The sequence below is a fragment of the Sarcophilus harrisii genome, chromosome 3, assembly GCF_902635505.1.
Source record: "Sarcophilus harrisii chromosome 3, mSarHar1.11, whole genome shotgun sequence".
Lineage (NCBI taxonomy): Eukaryota > Metazoa > Chordata > Mammalia > Dasyuromorphia > Dasyuridae > Sarcophilus > Sarcophilus harrisii.
In genome coordinates, this window is record NC_045428.1 from 591,710,737 (window position 1) to 591,731,578 (window position 20,842).

A 20,842-nucleotide genomic window follows, 5' to 3' on the forward strand; every position below is an offset into this window, starting at 1 on the left:
GATTGTGGATACAGCGCTATGCTGGAGTCAGAAAGACATCTTCCTGGGTTCAAATCCGACCTCAGATACTTCCTAGCTGTGTGACCTGGGCAATCACTTCACCTTGTTTGCCTCAGTTTCTTCATCTGTAAAATGAACTGGAGAAGGAAATGGCAAACCCCTCCAATGTCTGTCTCTGCCAAGAAAACCCCAAATGGGGTTATGAAGAGTCCAACAGGCCGGAAAGACCTGAATAACATCGGGGTGTACACACCAGAATGTGGCGGCTACAGGAGGTGGCGTTCATTAGGAAGAATCGCCCAGCCTCTCAGAGCAGGATTTTACCCTAAAACCCTGAGTGGGAGTGGGTGGGAGATAGCCAGCCTTACTGTGGATTCAGACCCAACTGGCCAGTAGCTGAAGGCAAAGATCATGGAGGTGTCCACTTTCATTTTTTCTGTTGTCTCCAGGCCGGATCTGGAGCATTAGTGCAGAGACCAGCACTCTGGAACCCAGTTCCCACTTCATAAACGATTACAGTTGAAAAACGAGGGTAACAATGTAACACCTCCCTCACGGACTTGTGAAGCCTGTGTGAGTTCTCCGCAAGGACAAGAGCTAGCTTGGATGAGGTGCACTGGGTACCTTAACTCACTCAGTAATTCCCCACCGCTCCCTGGGGGGCAGCTGCTACGATCTGCTTCTTTTGACAAGAGGAGGAAATTGAGGCAGAGGGAGGGGCACTGGGGGCCACAACAGAAATTTGAACTCTCTTCGGTTCCAGGAGCAGCAGTTTCTAAGTCGCCGGGACTTGGGAGCGAGGACACGTCGACCACAGAGGATAGTCTGGGGAGCAAGGGGCCCATAGGCCCCGGATTCTTCCTAGGGCGAACCCCGGGGGAGGCTTCCCGCCATCGGCTCAGTCAGGCCTCAGCGGCCCCCAGGGCGGTCTTGCTCCGCCCCTCAGGAACTTTAGAGGGCTCCCCTCGGCCCCGCCCCCTTACCGCCCAGGACTTTCTCCGCTTCCCCAGGCCCCGCCTCCTCAGTAACTTTGGTCTTTTTCACGGCCTCACACCCCGCCCTCCGCCCTCTCGGCTCTCCCCGCCACTCCTAAGCCCGCCCTGCGGCTCCCGTTTTGCTCCCGGCCCTGCCCCATCTGTCCGCTTCGGCTCTTTCCGCGCCTACTCGACCCCGCCCACGCCCCGCCCCAGCGCCGACTTTCAGGCTTTCCCCGCCCCACGGGGACTTTCCAGCTCTTTCGCCGGCCCTCAGCCCGCCCCACGCCCCGCCCCTCGGGCCCTCGGCCCTCTCCGCCGCCGCCGGGACGTGACGCGCTCCGCCGCCCCGCCCGGCCCGGCCCGGCCTGCCCCTCCCTCTCAGAGGCCTGGGCCGCCGAGCCGCCCAGCCCGGCCCGCCGCTCCTCCTCCTCCTCCTCCCCCGCCTCAGCGTCCGCTCACAGCCGCCGCCATTTTGTGTACAGTCCGAGCTCGGCAGGCGCGGGCAGCCGCGCTGAGGGAGGGCAGGAGGCAGGAGGCGTCCGCAGGAGTCCCGGAGGGGCCGAGCGCCTCCGCCGCCGCCGCCGTCTTTCCTCGTCCTCGGCCTGGTCCCGGCCGCGCCCGCTCCAGCGCTCCCGCCGCCCCGTCCCGTCCCCGCCCGGCCCCAGCCCCGCCCAGGCCCCGGCCCCAGCCCCGCCGCCGCTCTTTTGCCCGCCGCCCGCCCGCCCCGATGAGGGCCCGGGCTTCAGGGGCCAGGAGGCTTGTGAGAGCGCCTGCCTCCGCAGCCCCGCAGCCCAGGGCGGGGCAGGGGCGCAGCCGCCACGCGCCGCCATGGAGGGCGGCTCGCCGGAGCTCGCCCCTGTTGCCGTCGCCGCCTCGGACCCGCCACCGCCGCCCTCCTCGTCCTCGCCGCCGCCGCCGTCCCCCACCGCCCAGCGTGAGCTCCAGCGCCCCGGCCTCAGCCTGCTCCTGACGACAGGTCAGGTAACCCGGCAGCAGCGGCGGCGGCGGCGGGGGAGGGAGGGCGCAGCCATGATGGGGAGGGGAGGCGGGGAGGTAGGAAGGAAGGGCGGGGTCGGGCTCCCGCCCGCCGCCGCCGCTGCCGGCCCGCTTCCCTCCCTCCCCTTCCCTCCTGCCTCGGTCTCACTGCGGGCGCCATGCTGCAGGCCAGGTGAGCAGCCGCCCCCGGCCCCCGGCCCCGGCCCCCGCGGGAGAGGGCGCTCAGGGAACCAGGGCTGGGGGCGGCCGACGGGATGGGGGAGGCGGGCGAAGAGCCCCAGGCCCAGGCGGCCGCGGACCACGTGGGCCTCGTGCCCGGACCACGCTGCCCAGCCCAGGATTCCCCTGCCCCCTTGAGGCTTCCTCTCCTTCCCTTTTGTCTCGCTCTCCTTTCCCTTCTCTTCCCATCCCCTTTTCTCTCCCTTCCCTCTTTCTCTTGCTCTCTTCCCTTTTTCCTTTTCCGAGGGATTGGATTTGGGAACACCCCCCACTTCCCCATCAGGAAGATGAAGCCAGGTACCCATTCCCCCACTTTTTGTAAGAAAGGCTTTGGGACCGAGTCGCTCCCGGACCCTTTCTTGGGGAATGAAGAGGGGAAATTCTGCTTTCGGAGGAGGAGGAAGTCAGGGTAAATCTAGGATCCTTTCCCTTAGAAAAATCCTCTTCCTTAAATTTCTGTTTATTTTTTGGGAGTGGCTTGAGGAATCCGACTTCCCAGAATGGCATTGGGGCGGGAGGAGCAGGCAGGTTCTCCCGGGTGGGGTGCAGTTTAGTTGGGGTAGGCTCGGGTGAGGCCTGAAACAGGAAATGTGGCCCCAGGGTCCCGGGCTGCCTTCCCCTCTCGAAAGGATTCTCTGCATCTCCGGGCCTCCCCGAGCAGTTGCTGGGCTCCAAGTACCCTCACCACAAGGCCCTCTTTACCCCTCCAGCACCCGGAATTTGCCTCTTTTTTTAGACAGTGTAACTTGTCTTTTCAAAGGGAAAAAAAACCACCACGTTCAGAGACACAAGCACAACTGTTGGGTGAGCATTTTTTTTTTTTTTTTAAACCCCTACTTCCTGACTGCAGCCAGCCTACAGAAGGAGAAAATAAACAGATTAGCAGAGGAGTGCTTGCCAGCCCAGGTTTCTCTTCGGGCTGCCCCCCTCCCCTCCTGGGGATAGGTGCTTTACCACAAGCTGCTTACACTCATTAGCAGGCCTCTCAGGAGTTCTCTTATGTCAGAAGTGTATGGCATGCAAGGGGTTGGGATGGTAAGTAGTCTCTTTTATTCAGTAATTAAATTAGTTCTCTCTTTGCTTCCTTCCTTAGCCCAGGACCAGAGAGATGCTTTTAAAAGAGTTAGTTTGTTGAAACCAGGCGCTCTGCTCTTGTTGGCTCTTTGAGAGTTGCACATCCTTGCAAGTTAATCATTTTTAAGTTATCCCTGAAAGTGCACAGTTTTCTTTTTTTTTAAAAAAGTCTACTGTATCATTCTCAATTAGCGAAATCTACATGTGGTCGGGATCTGACCTCTTTGCCCCTCAGATCCATTGCTTGATCTCCAGCCTTCATCCTTTTATGAAGAAAGTGGATACTGTATCAGTGCCAGTCATGCCTATGTCTATAGGACAGAGAACAATGTGATCTCCTCTTGTTAAACCGCCACCCTGCTCTGCTGCTCCCCCCACCCCCTTACTGGGGGGGGAAGTGGTCCACGTTTTCTCTCACATCTTCTCTCCTGTGTCTTACAGTGTCGATACTTGATGGAAGTTTAAACTGACCAAGTCATTTGTAACATACTGTTGAAGCACAAACTCTGTGAACTGTCCAGTCCCAAGCTTCTGGCTGCTTCTACTGTTCCTTTGTTAAGCACGTGCCTTACAGTGAAAAGTTCATGTGAATGTGTTACACACTCAATCATGGTGGTCAGTACACCCCCCTCTGCCCCTCCTCCCAATATATCCCTCTCTGTCCTTCATGTACAAAGGAAAAAAACATCAACAAAATGACTTGCAGTACCGTACAACGGATGTGTTTTACAAGCATAAGTTTCTTGGAAAAATACAAAACACATGCTGAACCTCCATTCTCTCCCTTTTGCCCTGTGTACCGTACATATATAAGGGCCCTTTGCCATCCCTCACATGTAGTCCCTGCCCCAGCCACAAGTCTGTGTATTAAAAAGACTCACTTTTGGGGGGAAAGGGAACCACTGTCCAGATTCCAGTTGAGTCAGCCACTGCCCTCCCATATAACTACTGCTCTCACCACGTTTGTGGCTTCATAACCTCTTGGGTCTGACCTGCAATTGGGGCTCATGTGTCAGTGATCTCAGTGGTTGAGAGGGAGAGCCTAGTGTGAGCACACAGCTCAGCATTGTGACATAGCAATAGAAGCTGGAGCAAAGATGTCTGAAGCACCCGCAGGGAGCACATGTTTCAGAAAATCATTCTTCCTAGGGCCAAACTAAAGGGAACTGAATTTGTTTTACATTGATGTCAAGTTTCCCTTCCAGTGTGAAATCCACTCCCACTCCCAAAGAGGCCAGTGGCCAAGAATAGCTACCAGCAGCTTTCCATTACTGTTTGAAATGAGAGACCTCCTTTTAGCAAAAACTTGCTGCTTGGGTCAGTGGAAAAGGATGCTCATTTTCCTTTTAAGTTTTTTTTTTTGTTTGTTTGTTTTTTAGGTTGAGTGTATTGGATAATGCATATTCCGAAGTGAAACAGTTTGTAAAAAAAAAAAAAAAGTTGAAACTGTTTCCCTATCATTTAAGTCTTCTCCACATGCAGGGTACATTTTGGGCCTTCTTCCCCCACCCACTCCCCACTCCTGATACAGACCTGCACCAATATGTATCCTTTTAGTTTAAAAGGAAAATGAAATCTAATCTAGTAAAGCCAAAACAAAAAAGGGTTTGCCCTTGAAGTTGGATTTGTACTTTTGTTTAAATGGATTCTTTGCTACAGTATCACTTTTTTAAAAAAAAATTAACTGATGTACTCAGTGTAGTTCAAAATACAAATTTCTGGATGTTGCAAAATAGAAAAGGAGGATGTTTATGGAATCCTTGTCAGCACATCTAGTAAATAACATTTAAAAAGATAGGATTCTGTTTCATAGCCTGCCTTCTAAGGAAGCCTTTTTGTGTGCAAACAGTTAAAATGAATTTGTCCAAGCGTTAGAAAGGTGGTTTGTTTGTTTCCAATCTGAGGAAAAAATTATTTGGACTGTACACGTTAACAGAAGCCTCTTGGCAGAAAAATATTGAGATGCAAGGAGCCAGGATCCTCTAAAAATCAGTTGCTTTCCCAGATAGGGAGTTTTTTTTTTTTTTGTTTTTTTTTGTTTTTTTTTTAATGCATAGCTTGACCTTGGTCTTGCAAACAGTGGGTGGAACTGAATAGTTTTATATTTTATGTTCTTCAGAATCCCCAGAATTCCATAGAAGCAGCTGTTTGGAGATAGTCCCTTCCTTTCCTGCCCTTTTTTTTTTTTCCAACCTAGCTAGAAATGGTCCTCCCAAAGGACATTGAGTGTCTTGTCTTGCTCCTGAGACTTAGGGTTTGCTTGTCTATTTCCTGGTTTGCAAGATTAGAAGTAAACGTTTGACTATAAGTTTGAGAGAAGGTTTCTAGGTTTGTTGGTGTAGAAAGTTTTCTCTTGTGCCATGTTTATTTTCAGGCAAAGTGGCCTGGTTCTTGCTCTTTTTTTTTTTTTCCTCCTGTGATAGGAAAAATAGTTACTTTGGGGATGCCATTCTTTGTAATAAGTAATGCTTTTGTGTTATGTGGTTATTGGAAACATCCTACAGCAGTAAGGTTTAGCTATTTTCCATAGCAGAGCACAGGCCAGATCTTGGAAAAACATAAAATATTATGATTGGAATCTGTTTCTAACCAGAAAATTTTAATGGGCTACTTCTGTGGAGTTAGAAGGGATAAAATTCCAGTGTCATAAGAATGTAGAAGACTTTACAGTTCTGTTTGGGGATTTTGTGTGACCGTGGGTCTGAGCTATCCTCCCCATCTTTGGGTCCTAGTTCACTCTATAAAATGAGGCCATTGGATTAGATGTTCTCCAGAGTCCTTTCGGGATTTGTAAAATCGAGTCACAGAACAGAATAATGCAGAGCTCGTAAGAAAAAGCTATGACCAGGTAGGGTATATGGAATTTCAATTGGATGGTAGATTAGCTAGGAAATGGTTTGGAATCAGAGGCGCAAAAAATGTACTTGGTTGAGACGTCTAGAAGAAGTTGTTCGTTGGCCCTATTTATTTAGAAAGTGAGAAGCTGGGATTAGGTCAGGTCATATCTCTCCAGCAGTTTGTGAATCTAAACGCAAGCTTGGAAATGTGGGGGGAAATCACCTGGCCAGCATAAAGGGCCATTCAACTGAAAATGTCTGTGAGCCACCTACACTTTCATTGCCAAAGAGCTGAGCAGGCAAACGGTACTTAGTCCTTCAAGTGATTCTGATCAAAAGGATAAGGCTTGAGCCCTCTAGAGTTAGATGACCTATTAGTCTGTACTATGTATATCAATATAGAAAATCAGGCCAATAGGCCCATTTTTATCCCAGATAGATGACTGGTAGTGGGGTGCTTCTATCCTCCCTGGACAGACATCTAGTTGGATGGGGTGCTTGACTTCCCAAAGTGTTGGGATGAGTCATATAAGGATCACGGCTGGGTTTTGTTAGCCTCTTTGACCATCTCTTTGGCGGGGTTCTCTCTGCTGGGGAGTAATGGTTAAATTGGTGCGGATTGAATACTGTAGGCTTATGTTTCTAGTTAAGGTTGGTGGATACAAACTATTTTCAGATAACTATGAAATGTGATCAGTAAAATGATCCTCTGAACTCTTTCTTATGAAAGAGACATTAGACCTACTAGAAGTAGGGCCAGTCCTCCTCATGGAACATTTTAGAGGGGAATTCAGAGAACTGGACTAAGTGATCTGAGGCCTAGCACTAATCTTGCATCATTATGGGCTGGGATTTGTGTGTGTTGGGATCAGTCCTTAGCACAGGTATTTGCAGAGAAACTAGCTTGTTGTTTTGTTTTCTCTTTTAGCTCTTTTAAGGCTTCAGTCAATTTACATTGTGATCTGCATGAATTGGGTGCTGGAGTTGTATATATTCTAGGAGATTTTTGAGGCCTCCTTGTCCTGTTTGGTTTTCTGACCTGATCATTTTAAGCTTTTCAGTGACTGAGATTGTGTTGTCCTCATTGGCTGCCTTTCATTCTCAGTGACATTTCTGGAATGGAGAAATTGAGGCAGAAGGTTGGTCATTGGTACCAATTACTACCTTGGCAGACCACATGGAAGTCTAGTTGGCTGATACGGTTTCTATTAATCTGGTTCTTTGACTTGGGGCTCACTAGCCCAGGATTTACCCTCTCATCCCACTTCTCTTTGGCTAAGGAATATAAAAGCCAGGGGTCAGGTACAAAGGGAATCGGGATCGCTCATTAGCAGATATTGGCCTCTATGTGGTCACAGGGCCCTTGGCATTCAGTCAGGAGCCAGAGACTGGCCTGTTCCCCAGAGTCAGTCAAGCCATCAGTAATGCTCCAATCCATTTTCTTCTACACTGAATTATGTCTCCCATGCCAGTGGCTCCCTGCCTGAGTTAAAGGACAGCACGAGCCAGGGGTTCATTTTGTGGCTTGTTACAGTTCATTTTAAATCCTATTACTTGGCAGCCTTGCACGTAGGAGGTAAATATTTGTTGAATGAATGAAGGAATGTGACCTCTGCAGGACACCGGCGGAGTATTAACGAGGTCAGGTTGCCAGTTGGTTCGAGACTCTGGGCCTGCCTTGATTCCAGTAAGGAGGGTATGTGGAGTATGGAAAGAATGGAAATGTTAAGTAAATTTAGAAATAGAAGGTTAGCCAGGGGGAAGAGTGCTAGGCTGAATTCTAGCCTCAGTCCCACCATGTCGTGAGGCTTGTTTGGGCAGCTCACTTGATTCTCTGAGTCTTAGTTTCCATTTGCATGGTAAGGGGGTTGCAGTAGAGCATTGCCAAGGTTCCCTTCCCCTCTTAAGGTCAGTGAACCAAGAAAATTGGGATTTTCCTGGGAAGAGTGAATTAAGATAGCAGCAAACTTTGAGTAGGTAGATACTGTCAGGTGAGGGGCTTCTCTGGTTTGAAAACAGAATTATTGGTGTCTTTTCCCTAAATATTTGGAAATTGTTCTTGGAATTGCTATCAGCTTTTTTGATCTAGATTAGACTGGGCCTGGGCCTGGATTGTTAGAAAGGTTAGGGAATTCAGAGGTTTCTGCATATTTCAGAGCTTCTCCTAATAGACAGCTTGGTGAAAATCGTGTTTGGTCAGTGAAGATGTTTCTGCAAAGTTAAATAATGTCTTGGAGAAATTTGCCCAAAGCTGCCTTTTACTGTTACTCAAGTAACTTAAACATTTAGACCAGGATGTAGCTGCCTTGGTGGTAGGAAAAAGCCCCAGCTTGTTGCCCCCAGGTTTCCCTGGTAAATTTTATTTTAAACTGTACCCAGATGCTAAGGCACAACTCAAGAAGCATTTCATCTTTGGAATCACACCTGTAGAGAGATTCCGCTGCTTAGAGCACGAGGCAGATGAATTTTCACTTGGGACAAAGGATTGAGGCCTGCTTTTTCTCCCTCCTGAGTAACTCTGGACAATTAGCTGTCTTCCATCTATAAAGCTAAGCCGATCCTCTTAGAACCAAATATACTTGGTATTATTATACCTTCTTTCTCTTCCCCCAGTTACTCCATTATACAAAGTCAGATCTTTTAACAGGGTGCCGACATCCTTTGTTAAAAATCAGAAGGGCAAATACCAATTCCGTTGCTTTGTATAGACCGTCTCTGTAGCAATTCTGGGTCCTGGCGTGCCGCCTTATGGTTATTAAGCACCTGCCTGCTCTGTATGATGGCCTGTTCTGGAGCAAGTTGGGGGTGGGTCACAGGGAATGAGACCTTTATAACTCAAGCTCAGTGTCTTGTTGCTTTAGCTGGAATAACCCTGTGAGGGCCAGGGGCTGTGTGCACCCTGCTCAGAGCCATGTTTGTGTTGAGCCTTTTACTTTTTAGAATGTTTGATTAGGCTGCCTGATCCAAACAATAGCCTTGTTCTGCCTTTGAGATGGGAAGGGTGAGGGGTAACTATTCTAATTTTACACTTGGGAAAATTGCTGTCTGATGGCAGAGTTGCTAAAGGGCCTCCTTACTCTTACTCTGATGCTTTTGTGGACTCCATGGGCTTCAGCTTATTATGAAACATATCGGGGGCCTCCAAGATTGTTGTTGGCCAAATTGAAAGTAAAGAAAATGGGGATGAATGCTGCCGGTTGACCTTTCCTGATTTTCCTAACACAGTTTCTGCTTGGTATGACAGACATCCTCCCTACAGCTTTCAAAGGTTGCTAGTGTTAGCACATCGCCATGGAGATCATGGGACGATGTCATAGATACTGGGCTATGACCACACTTGAGAATTGTGAAAGGGAGGTTAGACTAGTAGTACTCTTTTACTCTTGATTAATGAACCTAGGTAGCAAGGACACAGCAAAACACGTGAAAGACCAAAGGTTTATTTCGAGACTGTTCTGGTCCTGAAAATACGTGAACCAGGTTTTATCATGGTGGTGATGTGACTTTACCACTTAGACCCTTTAAATGCCGAGGAGACCTTTCTTAGGGACTTGACAGAGCCCTCAAATTATTTTCTAAAAGAAAAGCTTTATCTAGTCCCACTAACTCCTAGTAAAATTTTTCCTGCAATGTCAGATTTTAGGATTCCAGAGGAACTTAGTTAGGTCTATTGGTCAGTTGCTAAACGTTTGGGAAAACTAGCCTGTATTTAATTTTCGAGGGCTTGTTCCACGGGGGCCTTTTTCAACCCTCGGGATACATTCTGAATATCCTGAATTATTGAACACTGAGAGAGCCTCCCTGGGCCCTTGGCAGATTTAGGGTTTGGGCTGCCAATCACCATAGCCTTGGCCTTCACATTGCCTAGCTAGCTAGCCGCCTTCTGTCAGTGGCTCTCATGCTCTACAGGTAACCCCCACCATTGCCATGAATGTCCATATTTCTTTTCCAATCATCTATGCCCTTCTCGGTTTCACAGGACTTTATTATTTTTTTTCCCGCATGTTACTTGAATTAATATTTGCAAGCAGTGTAATCTCTTCTTCAGAGATTGGTTATTCTATTACTGCTTTTTTCAAGAGGCCTGGACTGCTTGTCTCTTAACTGTTTTACCACTCATTCCCCTCCCCAAACCCCTATCCCCTCTCAGGAATAAGGGAAATACCAACTTAGTGATTTTGTTAGCAGTGCTCTTGAGACAGCTGTTGAAACGTCTTTAATTTCATCATTACCACTGCATTGTTCCTCCTAGCAAAAGGAGCTCTGCTCAAGAGAAACTTCCATTTTAGGTTTATCAGAGTGGGCTTGCTTAGTACTTCTGATAGGTAGCAGTGCACTTAAGATGTTTTCTCTTATTGCTGTTGTTTGTTCCCAAAGAGAGAGAACAGTGGTTGGAGCCCATTTATGTAGAGAGTCCGGTATTGGTGAAGAATTTCTTGGGTTCTGCCTGCTTGTAGAGCTCAGGGAACGGTGGCCCTGTTCATGTAGTGTGTCCAGTTGGCCCTTGGGTAATTCCCTCGAATAGGCTTTCTGCTTACCAGGTTCAGAAACAGGTCCCTTAATTTTCTGAGTAGGATGCTTTGGGGATGGGGGGAGGGAAGTGTGGTGTAATGGAGAGATCTCTGGAGTAGAAGGCAGGAACACCTGAGTTCTAACCTGGAGTAGAACCCTGGCTTAGGAGACCCAGGTTTGCCTCCTGGTTCTTCTTTTTTCCTCTTAGTGTCATTTTGGTCCAGCTCTTCTATCAGTGTAGACCTCACTTTGCAGATGACTGTTCATGTAGGGCTTGGCTGAAATAACCTTCAAGAACTCTTCCGTTCTAAGTCACTTGAACCCTGCCTTCATCCTGATGAACTGTGCCATCTTCTTAGCTGTGGGACTCTTGTTTTCCAACCTCTAAAATGAAGGGATTAGATTTGATGCCATCAAAAGGCACTTCTGACTTTTTAAAAGAGTCCATTTCTGTGTTTCTCAAAAGAGGGGTGTTTGTAAAGTACATAGTACAGAGCCTTACACGTAGGAGGTACTTACTAAATGCTTGTTCTCTTCCTCATTTGGCCTCCTGTTGCAGAGGAATTTAGGAATAGAAAGCGGTAGAATTGGCTGTTTGTGGAATTAACTTTTTATTTGGGTTTTCTTTTTGAGCCCTGCCCTATCCTGCTTCTGGATAGGTAGAAATAGAGTGTGCAGTGTCTCGGTGATAACTTTGGCTAGCTGAAATTTGAGTGGTTTCCCCAGTGTAAGATTTAGAGATGGGAAGATCAGTCTCTAACTAGGTTTAGATCAATGAGCCTTTCCTTTGAGATTATTTGAGTCTTCCTGAGAAATTTTTCTTTTGATATTTTGCTTTGATTCTGTCCTATTTGCTTTTAGTTTTGGAGCCCCCCTCCCCCCATTGTTGTATTGTTGTGTTCAGTCTTAGAAAATGGCTAGGAGGATCCAAGTAAGTGAGGACTTGCTCATTTAACTCTTAAGAATCCTCTCTTTCATCTTTTCATTTGCTATGTCTTTCACCACTGACCTGCAGCCAGTTGTGTGAGATGATCCACAGAAATGAGTTAGCTTAGAAAACCTGATGGGGATTGAAGCACATGAGGTCATTAGGATTGTTCTGCAGGCTCCGACCCATGGCCCAGCAAGCCCTGTGTGCTTCTATAAGAGCTGCAGGGAGAGGTGGAGGGAGCGGGGCTTGGGGAATACAGTCCCAGCAGATTAGGGACACGCCAGCACCCTGGCTTCCCTAATAAACCATTAGTAGTCATTCATCCATGAATGGACATCAGGTTTTTCTGAACCTGCTCCTTGTCTCTACGCGTTCCACTTTGGGCTAATGAATGTCCTAGGGCTTTACTACCCACGGTACAAAAAACTACCTCACTGAACATGAAAGCTCAGGGAGCCTATTGCAGTCTCAGAGTATGAAGAGCCCTCGGGTGGGAAATCTAGCGGGTCAATCTGTTTTCTTCCTTCTGGAGCACAGGCCAGTGAGCCAGCAGGCGGAATGAACATCTCCTTTGATGACTTGGAGGCTTTGGGCTCTCAGTCTCCCTCTGACCATCCCTTCTCAGTCACAGGCTTAGGGTATTTTACTAAATTCACACCTGAGAAAGGAATATCAAGAGACAGAAAAATGGAATTCTAATCTGTTCTACTGTTAGTTGATGGTATGAACCCTGGAGAGTCCTTCAGTTTCCCCCTCTAAGGTGTCATCATTATGTCCTCTCACAGACTTCCAGTGGGAGGGGTAGTGTCCGTATTTGGCATAAGCTGTTCATTGTACATTTGACTGGGTTCTGTTCTTTGTCATTTGTCATCATCTTCTAGTAAGCCAAAAAAATCCTTTGTGAAACTTAACAATTCCAGCTAATTATCCTTCTCTAGATCCTTAATATCTTTCTTAAGGCTCAGTGATCAGGAGGAACTCCCCACCATTTTCCAGGTGTAGATTTAGATTTGCTGGGTGAGTCCCTTTAATAAATCATCAGAGTGTCACACATGCAGAACTGTGGCTCTCTTTTTGGTGAGCCTGACACCTGAGCAGAGTACCTGCTTCTGAGGCAGCCACTGATGTCTGCCCCTGGTGAGGAGGTTTACATTTGTCCCAAAGGTTTGCTCTTCTTAGATGACTTCAATTAGATTTTCCATTTAGCTCTCTCTGGAGAACACAGGCTCCTAGAGGGAGCTGCCTTATAATGGCCCCAGCACACTAACTAACCATTTCCCCTCCTGGAGGGGAGCTAGTGATAAGGGTTCTTGCCATACCTTGCCTGGCTCATGCCTAAAGCGTCATTTTCCGACGTGTCCGGGGGTCTGAAATTGAGCCTGGCAGAAATGTGTCCGTGTGTGTCTTCCCTATGAGCCTGATTTATCTGCTCCTTTTCTTTAGAAGTTGGAGTGGATTCATTTGTGTTTGAGGAGGCAGGGAGTTGAACTTCACCCAGTGTGCTTTTCTCTGCTAGTTTGAGACTTTTATGATGGGTCCCTGATGCTTTTGGTTTGGGAATAAAGGTGAGCAGTGATCCCAGTTTTATCCAGTCAGATTTATACCTTAGGAACCTAGAAAAGAGAATTCCAGGCAGGAAGGTGGTGGAGGGCATATTCTTAGTTACGAGTATTTTTTCTGCAGATCAGAGGATCTGTTTCTTCTGGCTTAATCAGTTTGCTTATTATCCTCATGTTTTTCAGCCATACAGTTCCCATTGTAGAGTGGAAAAACTGAGTTGTGGAAATGTTCTTCTGGACTTTAAATCAAGCTGCTAATGAGGCCTTTGAGATAGAATCATCTTATTTTCCTTCTGCTAGCTCTGGACCTGGATTCATTTCCTTTTGGAGCTTACTGATTAATTGGAAAGGGTAGAATTCCAAAATTGTAAGCAAATGTTTCCGGGGGCTGTGGGGAAGGCATTTGGAAGCCCATTTTCTTCCTTTCAGCCTTTGAGTCTGACTGTTGTCTGTGGGAAAAGATGAGGTCCCTCCCTCCTTAATTGCTTTTTCCTTCCTTGAGGTTTCCATTGGGAAGTAGCATTTTGATGTGAGAAAGAGTGGGATGGTCAGCACAGAATGGAAGGATTTGGTGTTTAGAAGGTAGAGAGAGGTGAGCTTGGAGAGAGGTTCAGGCAAGTTTAGATGGTGAGGAAGGGAATAAACATTGACAGAGTACCTACCATACGCCAGACACTGTGTAAGCACTTTACAAATAATATCTCATTTGATTCTCACAACAAGCCTGCAAGACAGGTGCTGTTATTTTCCCCATTTTACAATTCAGGAAACTGAGGCAGGCAGAGAATAAATAACTGGTCCAGGGTCACAGGACTAGGAAGCGTCTGTGACTGATTCTGAAGTCAGATGTTTCTGATTCCAGACCTACTGCTCTGTCCCACTAGGTAGCCAACCGGAAGTTGGGGGGTAGGGTGGGACGTTGTGCGACTCTCCTGTCATTCTAATGTGGTCCCAGAGACTGGCAGAGGATGTGGGCATTTGATGGAGTAGTGGCTGCCTTATGTATCCTGTCTTTCCTGGGTCACAAGGACCCAGCACTTCACCACTGTTACCTCTTCCTCTCAATTTCTTACCTGCATGCTTTGTCCCACTCTCCTCAGTGAACTTGTTCAGGGATCCTCTAGGATTGTGGGTAGTCCAGTGGTGGTCTAGATTTCCCTGTTGCTCCTTCAGTTCAGAATGACGGTGCTGAAAATAGCAAGCAGTCTGTTTAGAGGTGGCAAGGCAGGGCCCACACATCCTCCTGGGGAGACATTCTCATCTCTACTCTTACCTGGTTTGCTCTCTAGATCCCTGTCTTTCTGTCTCTGTCTCTCTGCCTTTCTTTCCATCCGGAGAGAGAATGCTATATTTTCAAATCTATGGATCCCTCTGTTATCCGTTACCTTTTAAATGGCAAAACTCAAACCAGAAAGCAGCCCAGCCTGGCAAAGCTCCTTTGAAAGCCTTCTCATGTTACAATATCCTTGGGTATACAGGGAAGATGGAGAGTTGGAAGAAGGAGAACTGGAGGATGATGGGGCCGAAGAGACCCAGGAACTCTCTACAGGGCAAGAAAGGAGCCGAAGAGAGAAAGGAGAGAAGCATCACAGTGATTCGGATGATGAGAAAGCTCACCGGAGGATGAAGCGGAAGAGAAAGAAGGAACGGGAGAAGGAGAAGAGGCGCTCCAAGAAGAAGCGGAAATCCAAACACAAGGTAGGTTGCCGAGAGCTTCGCTTTTCCTTGCAGTGGGTTCTTTCTGTTTGGCTCAGCTTGAGATGAACAAGTGGGCATTTATCAAGAACCTCTGGTGCCCTGTATTGCACCGAGCCCTGGAGGAGTGCTCCAGAAGGAAGGGCAGCATCCTTGCCTCCAGGAGAGCTCCCACTGGGCACCATGGGACTAGAGGAGGGGAGCTGATGAGGGGCTGCCTTCCCGAGCACGGAAGCTGGCTGAAGGGAGATACTCGGTCTCTCAGTGGGGAGATAAGGACGGATTTTGAATACTGGAGTGATGTGGTCAGTCAGCCAGGGAACGTTTATTAAAGGGTTACCAAGTACTAGAGACAGAATTGGGACTGTTACTGTGGCAGTCTTGAAGCAAGTAAGTATTTGGGTCCGTAGGGTTCGCTTCACTTCTTCCTTGCCTTTCACCCTCAGGGCCTGGACAGCAAATGCTGCCCTGCTCTGGATCAGCATCTTGCATTGTTTCCCATTCTCTCTGTGCCCTCTGGCCCCAGCCCAGGACATAGCCAGCCTCTGCTGGTGTACCTAGCTCAGCCCATGTCATAGCAGAACTGAGCTTGCACACCAAGGTGGCTGGCACTTACCTCTAGTGGCTCCCCATTGCTGATTCAAATTCAGATTCCTCCTCTCAGTATACAAGGCTTGGTGCTCTCAGTCCTTTGGGGCTCCGGGCTCCAGCCTTCTAGGACTGAGCTCTGTCGCTGTGATTTACAGCAGGACCGTGTTTGCAATAGCCTCTCTTTCCTCTGGAAAAGATTTTGTTTTCTCTTTGTAACCGAGTGTATTTTGTTTATTTGAAGCATTATTCTAAAAAAGAGAGCTATGAAAAGAGCTTTTAAAGCTAGCTCAGATAGCAGCTCCTCCACAAGGTTTTCCCTGGCCGTCCGCCCCTCCGGACTGTCAGATAACCCTTGGCCTTGGGACTTCCTAACGTCCTTGAAATGTGGCCGTGTCAGCTATACTGGGCCTATGAGCCCCAGAAGCCCAGTGTCTTGGACCCTTCGCTGGCTAGAAGCGGGCTTTGCACACAGTAAACTCCAAATGTTTGCTGTTGCAGTAACTGGAGGAAGGGGCAGAACTAGAAGCACTCGGATAAGTTAACCGCCTCTCTAGAGAGACCTGAAAAGAAGGTGGATGGCTTGTCTGAAGAAGGCTTCAAATACGATAGATGCTGGAGAGGGAGATGTTGGAGAGGGAGTCTTCTCCGGGCGTGCATAGATAATTCTGTTGCTGTTTTTTCCCATGCTAACCTGTGAATGTCACAGACTCTCTTTTATAACAAAAGCCGTAAATATACTTCCCTTTTATCCTAGCGACATGCGTCTTCAAGCGATGATTTCTCCGATTTCAGTGAAGACTCTGATTTCAGCCCCAGTGAGAAAAGCCATCGAAAATATCGGGATTACAGTCCTCCGTATTCATCTGTGAGTAGAGGCAAAAAAAGCAGCGTATTCCACCAGGGGGATTGATTCCCTTCTAACGAAGTGTTGCATTTTACCCTGGTGTTCTTGGCTCGGGGAGTAAAACACACGGTTGTGTGTGATCCCGGTAGAGCAGCATTATATCATGGGAGTCCTCGCTGGCTGGCTGTCCCTCAGAATTTAGAATTGATGTTGAAAGGGAGCATGTGGCTCTTGTAACCAACAAAAATCATTTATGTATCAGAAGTAAAATCCCCATCTTATCATACTAGCTTTGAGTTTGGCATAAATTGAAATTACTTTTGGATAGCTTGGTTTTTCTCCTTAGAAAAGGAATTCTCCTACCTCCCTTCTCCTAAACAAAAACCCCCAAACCAAATCCAGAAATCTTTTTGAGAATAAGTAGATAGATATCTCACTCTCTTAATGGCTCTTAAAGGTTAGGATTTGACAATTCAATATAGTGTAATAGAAAGAGCCCTAAATTTGGAATCAGAGTTAAAATTGTATAAGGTAATTGTGTAAGAGCTCTTTCTTTTTTAGATTATCAGATCAATCTGTTTTATTTCTTAAAATACCTTTCAGTCACCTTGCTAAGAATTTATCCCCTCTCCAGAGTTAAGGAATAACAATCCCATATCCTCTTAATTTAGAAAAAAAACTTTTTGTTTTAATATTTAGATCCAAGTGTTTTGAAGTTTATTATGACATATGGTATACAAGGTTTTGTAAATGGAGAAACTCATTATGAACAGGAAGTTAAGCCCATGAAAGATTCTGTTGATTTACATATGCTGCTATTATTGGAATTAGAGATAGCTTTTTTTTTTTAAATTTAATTTAATTTTCTGATCCACATTCTCCCTTTCTCAATTCCATTCTTCCCTTCATTGAGAAAGCAAGAAAAACCAGTTCCCTCTTAGCCATTCTCCATTGACCCCAACCCTCAAGGCCATCTCCGTTGGCTCCCCTATGGCAGGAGAGGGTCTGTGGGCTCATCGGAGCTCCTCTGGGCTTGTAGCAGGTCGGGGGGCTCCTGTTGGCCTCGCAGCCTTTCGTACCAGGCCTTCCCTTGGCGGCCTGCAGGAGCTTGGCCGGGGCAGCTCATTGCTCCTTGTCTTCCTGTTTCTCCAGTCTCACCAGCAGTATCCTTCATCCCACAATGCCCCGTTGTCGAAGAAGGGCTACTCAAAGATGGAAAGCAAGAGCTACGGCATGTATGACGACTACGAGAATGAGCAGTATGAGTACGAAGGGGAGGAAGAGGAAGGCCTGGCGAAGGAAGAGTACGATGACTTTACCAAGGAGCTGAACCAGTACAGACGGGCCAAGGAGGGCAGCAGCCGGGGCCGAGGTGAGCCCTGTGGGAGAAATCCCTCCTCGTTCTGGACTCAGGGCAAGGAAGGTCTCTGCTGGAGGGTGTGGAAGGGGTCCACAGCCTTTCCAAGCTTTGGGGGGCTGGCAGGGGCAGCCTGGCACTGCCCAACGGTGCCTGTGGTCCGGTACCCTGTGTGCCCTCCGTCCCAGGGAGGGCTGTTGCTTTTCCACGTCACCTCACCCACCCTACGCCCTTAGTGCTGAGAGGGCTCTTATTGAAAAGGGCAAAAGCCGTCTGGAAAGGCCACCCCCGGCCAGCGTGGGCAGCTCCGCGCCCCTGGCCTGGACTCTAACTCTGCCCTCCTCACACAATTGAATCCATCATCTTGCAGGAGCCAGAGTCCGAGGAAGGGGCTACAGAGGCCGAGGAGGGCGTGGAGGATCCAGAGGGAGAGGAATGGGTCGAGGAAACCGGGGCAGGGGCCGAGGCTCCATGGGAGACCACCCTGAGGAGGAAGAAGACTTCTATGAAGAAGAAATGGAAGTACGAGATGCTTCTCCTGGCTTGTTTCCCGTCTTGCCTTTGGTGACTTTAGGAAGGCAACGTTCCTGGACAATGGTTTGGGGTCCCCAGGCACAACCCACAGGATCTTAGCCTAAGTGGGTCTTCTGAGGGAAGGGGGACAAGTGCTGAGCTCCAGAGGTTACAGCATGTCCCGGGTGCAGATTCGCCAGGCGAGGGCCCCCAGACAGAGGCCGCTGGGGCTGGGGTCTGACGGGCAGGCTCTGACACTGCCCTGTTTGCCATCCTAAACGTGGTGCTCTCTTTACAAAGGATTGGCACGTGGCACGAGGGGAAGGGTCAGCCTGTGGTGGCGCAGAGAGTGGGGAATGTGGGCAGAGGCCCCCTCGCCCACACCTTGGCCAACCCCCTGCCTTTCTGAATTCTAGTTTGGAGAGAATGAGGAGCTGATGGGCGACGAGGAATATGACGAGTACTCCAAAGACATGAACCAGTACCGCCGGCCGAAGGACGGTCGGGGGCGAGGTAGGCCGAGGTCCCTGCGGGGCGGTGGGGGTGGGGGCTGGTGGGTGTCCACAGGGTGGCGCAGGGGTTCGCGTGGAGGGTGCGTGCAGCCAGTCAGTCTTCTCTCTGGCAGGTTTGAGTCGGGGCCGGGGCCGCGGCTCGAGAGGCAGAGGCAAAGGCATGGGGCGAGGACGCGGGCGAGGCGGGAGCCGGGGTGGCATGAACAAAGGCGGGGGGATGAACGACGACGAAGAGTTTTACGACGACGACATGGGGGTGAGTGGGCTTCCCCGGGGGTCTCTGGCTGTCCTCTGGGCCTTGGGTGGATGCCGCCCTCAGCATAGGAAGCTCCCTTGGCCCTGAGGGGTCCCCAGTGAGACTTTGGGATGTCAGGGAGGGTCCCTGGGAACCAGCTCCCGAGGGCCAGCACGTGCACAGAGGCACCAGGGGGCCACCTGCTCCCCTCTGTCCTGGCACCGCTGGCCGCTGACTCCTGACCTCGTTGTGGTCCCCACAGGATGGTGGCGGGGGTGGCTATCGGAGGAATGACCACGACAAGCCCCACCAGCAGTCGGACAAGAAGGGGAAGGTCATCTGCAAGTACTTTGTGGAAGGCCGCTGCACGTGGGTGAGTGAGGGCCCTTCCAGTGTGGGGTGGGTGGTGGGTGCTGGGCCACACCTGAGGACCCCCTTGGGAGGTTGGGCTTCCTTCCCAGCACCTGCCTGGTGTGTTCTTGGTCAGGGGCTTCCCGATGAGGGAACCACCCTCCTTTCCCAGCTGGGGGTCACCCAGGAGGAAGGGCCCGGGCAGGGAGCAGGGCAGGCCAGGCCGCCCTTCACACGCGCACATGTGGGCGCTGCTTTCTCTTTCCTTCTCCAGGGAGAACATTGCAATTTTAGCCACGATATCGAGCTGCCAAAGAAACGCGAGCTGTGCAAGTTCTACATCACAGGCTTTTGCGCCAGAGCCGAGAACTGCCCGTACATGCATGATATCCTTGGACCTTTGGTTGTGGGGGCTGCACCCTCACTGGGGCCTCGGACCTCACTGATGCTGGGAAGCAGAGCTTGCCCATGTGGCCCCTCTGTGCTCCCATGTCCCCTCTTGTTCTTGACCATTCACCGAGGGAGGGGGAGGCGTAGTGGCTGAGGTCCCGGGTGTGATCCCATGGGGGGTACTCTGCTGGGTGCCCCCTTGGAACCGTCGGCCGGCCAGACCGGGGGGCCCTGGGGTACGGGGAAGCCCGCTGGCCTGGCAGCTGCCAGGGAGCCCCACCACATCCCCGGATGGACAGCAGCCGGTCCCAACTGCCCCTCCCCAACTCTGACAACACAAGGTGTTCTCCTTGACCATGGCAAACGTGATTTTCCTTGTAAGCTCTTTCACACCACTGGGAACTGTATCAATGGCGACGACTGCATGTTCTCCCACGACCCCCTCACCGAGGAGACAAGGGAGCTTTTGGACAAGGTAAAGCTGGCGCGGGGCAACCTTGGAGGCTGGCCAGCTGAGGAGCCCGGCCGGCCGGGGGTCTGGAAGCTGAGCCGCTGAGCTCCCACCGTCGGCCTCGGGAGCCTGCTGTAGGCAGGACTGGGACGACGAGTGGGAGAGGAGGGGGCCAGGAAGGGAAGTAGTCAGTAAGCATTTATTAAGCACCTACCTGTGCCACACGCTCCGCGAAGGGCTGCACGCACACAGAAAGGTGGAAGCCCCTGATCCCTGGGGATGGCAGCAGGGTAGCAGCTGCAGCCAGGCAGGAGGTGCTGGAGAGACTTTAACCAAGCGAAGGCATCAGCAGTCAGGGGGAGTGGGAGCAGGACGGAGCTGGGGCTGGACGGGAGCCACAGGGCGTAGGATGCGAGGGGAGAGTGCGTGCCGGGCCCGGGGCCAGCGGGAGGGAACGCGGCCCGACCTCCCCCACCCCTCTCATTCTGATACACCTCCTTCTCCCCATCCTACACCATCCAGCAGGAGGCGGGGATGGTCATCTTTAGGAAGATCGTTTTGACGGCTGAGTGAAGGGTGGACTGGAGGCAGAGAGTTCAGTTAATCGGGGCAAGGGGGGAAATGACGATGGATCCCAATCAATTTAGGGTTAGCCATTGAAAAGGACCAGAAAAATGCCACCCACCTCCAGAAATAGAACTCTGCAGTCTGGATGTGGATCAGAGCATACTATTTCCACTTTTTTTTTTCTCTTGTGGTTTTCCCCTTTAATTCTGATTCTTCTTTCACAATATAACT

The 20,842-nt window shown here is 49.7% G+C and overlaps 1 protein-coding gene and 1 long non-coding RNA gene across 9 annotated transcripts in view; one reads left to right on the forward strand and one right to left on the reverse strand.

Annotated features, from left to right (window-relative positions):
- The first annotated feature begins 1,802 nt into the window (after positions 1-1,802).
- Positions 1,803-20,842, forward strand: part of ZC3H4 (zinc finger CCCH-type containing 4) — a 52,773-nt gene continuing 33,733 nt past the window's right edge. For 6 of the 7 annotated variants that reach the window (XM_031963833.1, XM_031963836.1, XM_031963834.1 and 3 more), the window contains exons 1-10: positions 2,066-2,145; positions 14,584-14,803; positions 16,146-16,256; positions 17,388-17,607; positions 17,963-18,114; positions 18,522-18,618; positions 18,731-18,873; positions 19,115-19,225; positions 19,478-19,589; positions 19,959-20,068. In XM_031963833.1, coding sequence (XP_031819693.1) covers positions 2,132-2,145; positions 14,584-14,803; positions 16,146-16,256; positions 17,388-17,607; positions 17,963-18,114; positions 18,522-18,618; positions 18,731-18,873; positions 19,115-19,225; positions 19,478-19,589; positions 19,959-20,068 — 1,290 coding nt within the window. In that variant the 5' untranslated portion in view covers positions 2,066-2,131. Of the gene's footprint in view, positions 1,954-2,065; positions 2,146-14,583; positions 14,804-16,145; positions 16,257-17,387; positions 17,608-17,962; positions 18,115-18,521; positions 18,619-18,730; positions 18,874-19,114; positions 19,226-19,477; positions 19,590-19,958; positions 20,069-20,842 lie in introns of those variants that run through there. The other variant, XM_031963832.1, reaches the window with a different exon arrangement.
- LOC116423038 lies at positions 3,373-20,821 on the reverse strand. Of its 2 annotated transcripts, XR_004233518.1 has the most exons (4): positions 20,259-20,821; positions 15,417-15,578; positions 4,148-14,293; positions 3,373-3,833 (listed from the first exon to the last, which is right to left on the reverse strand). It is a non-coding gene; the product is annotated as an uncharacterized LOC116423038 (long non-coding RNA). The 2 variants fall into 2 exon arrangements; XR_004233519.1 differs by lacking the exon at positions 15,417-15,578.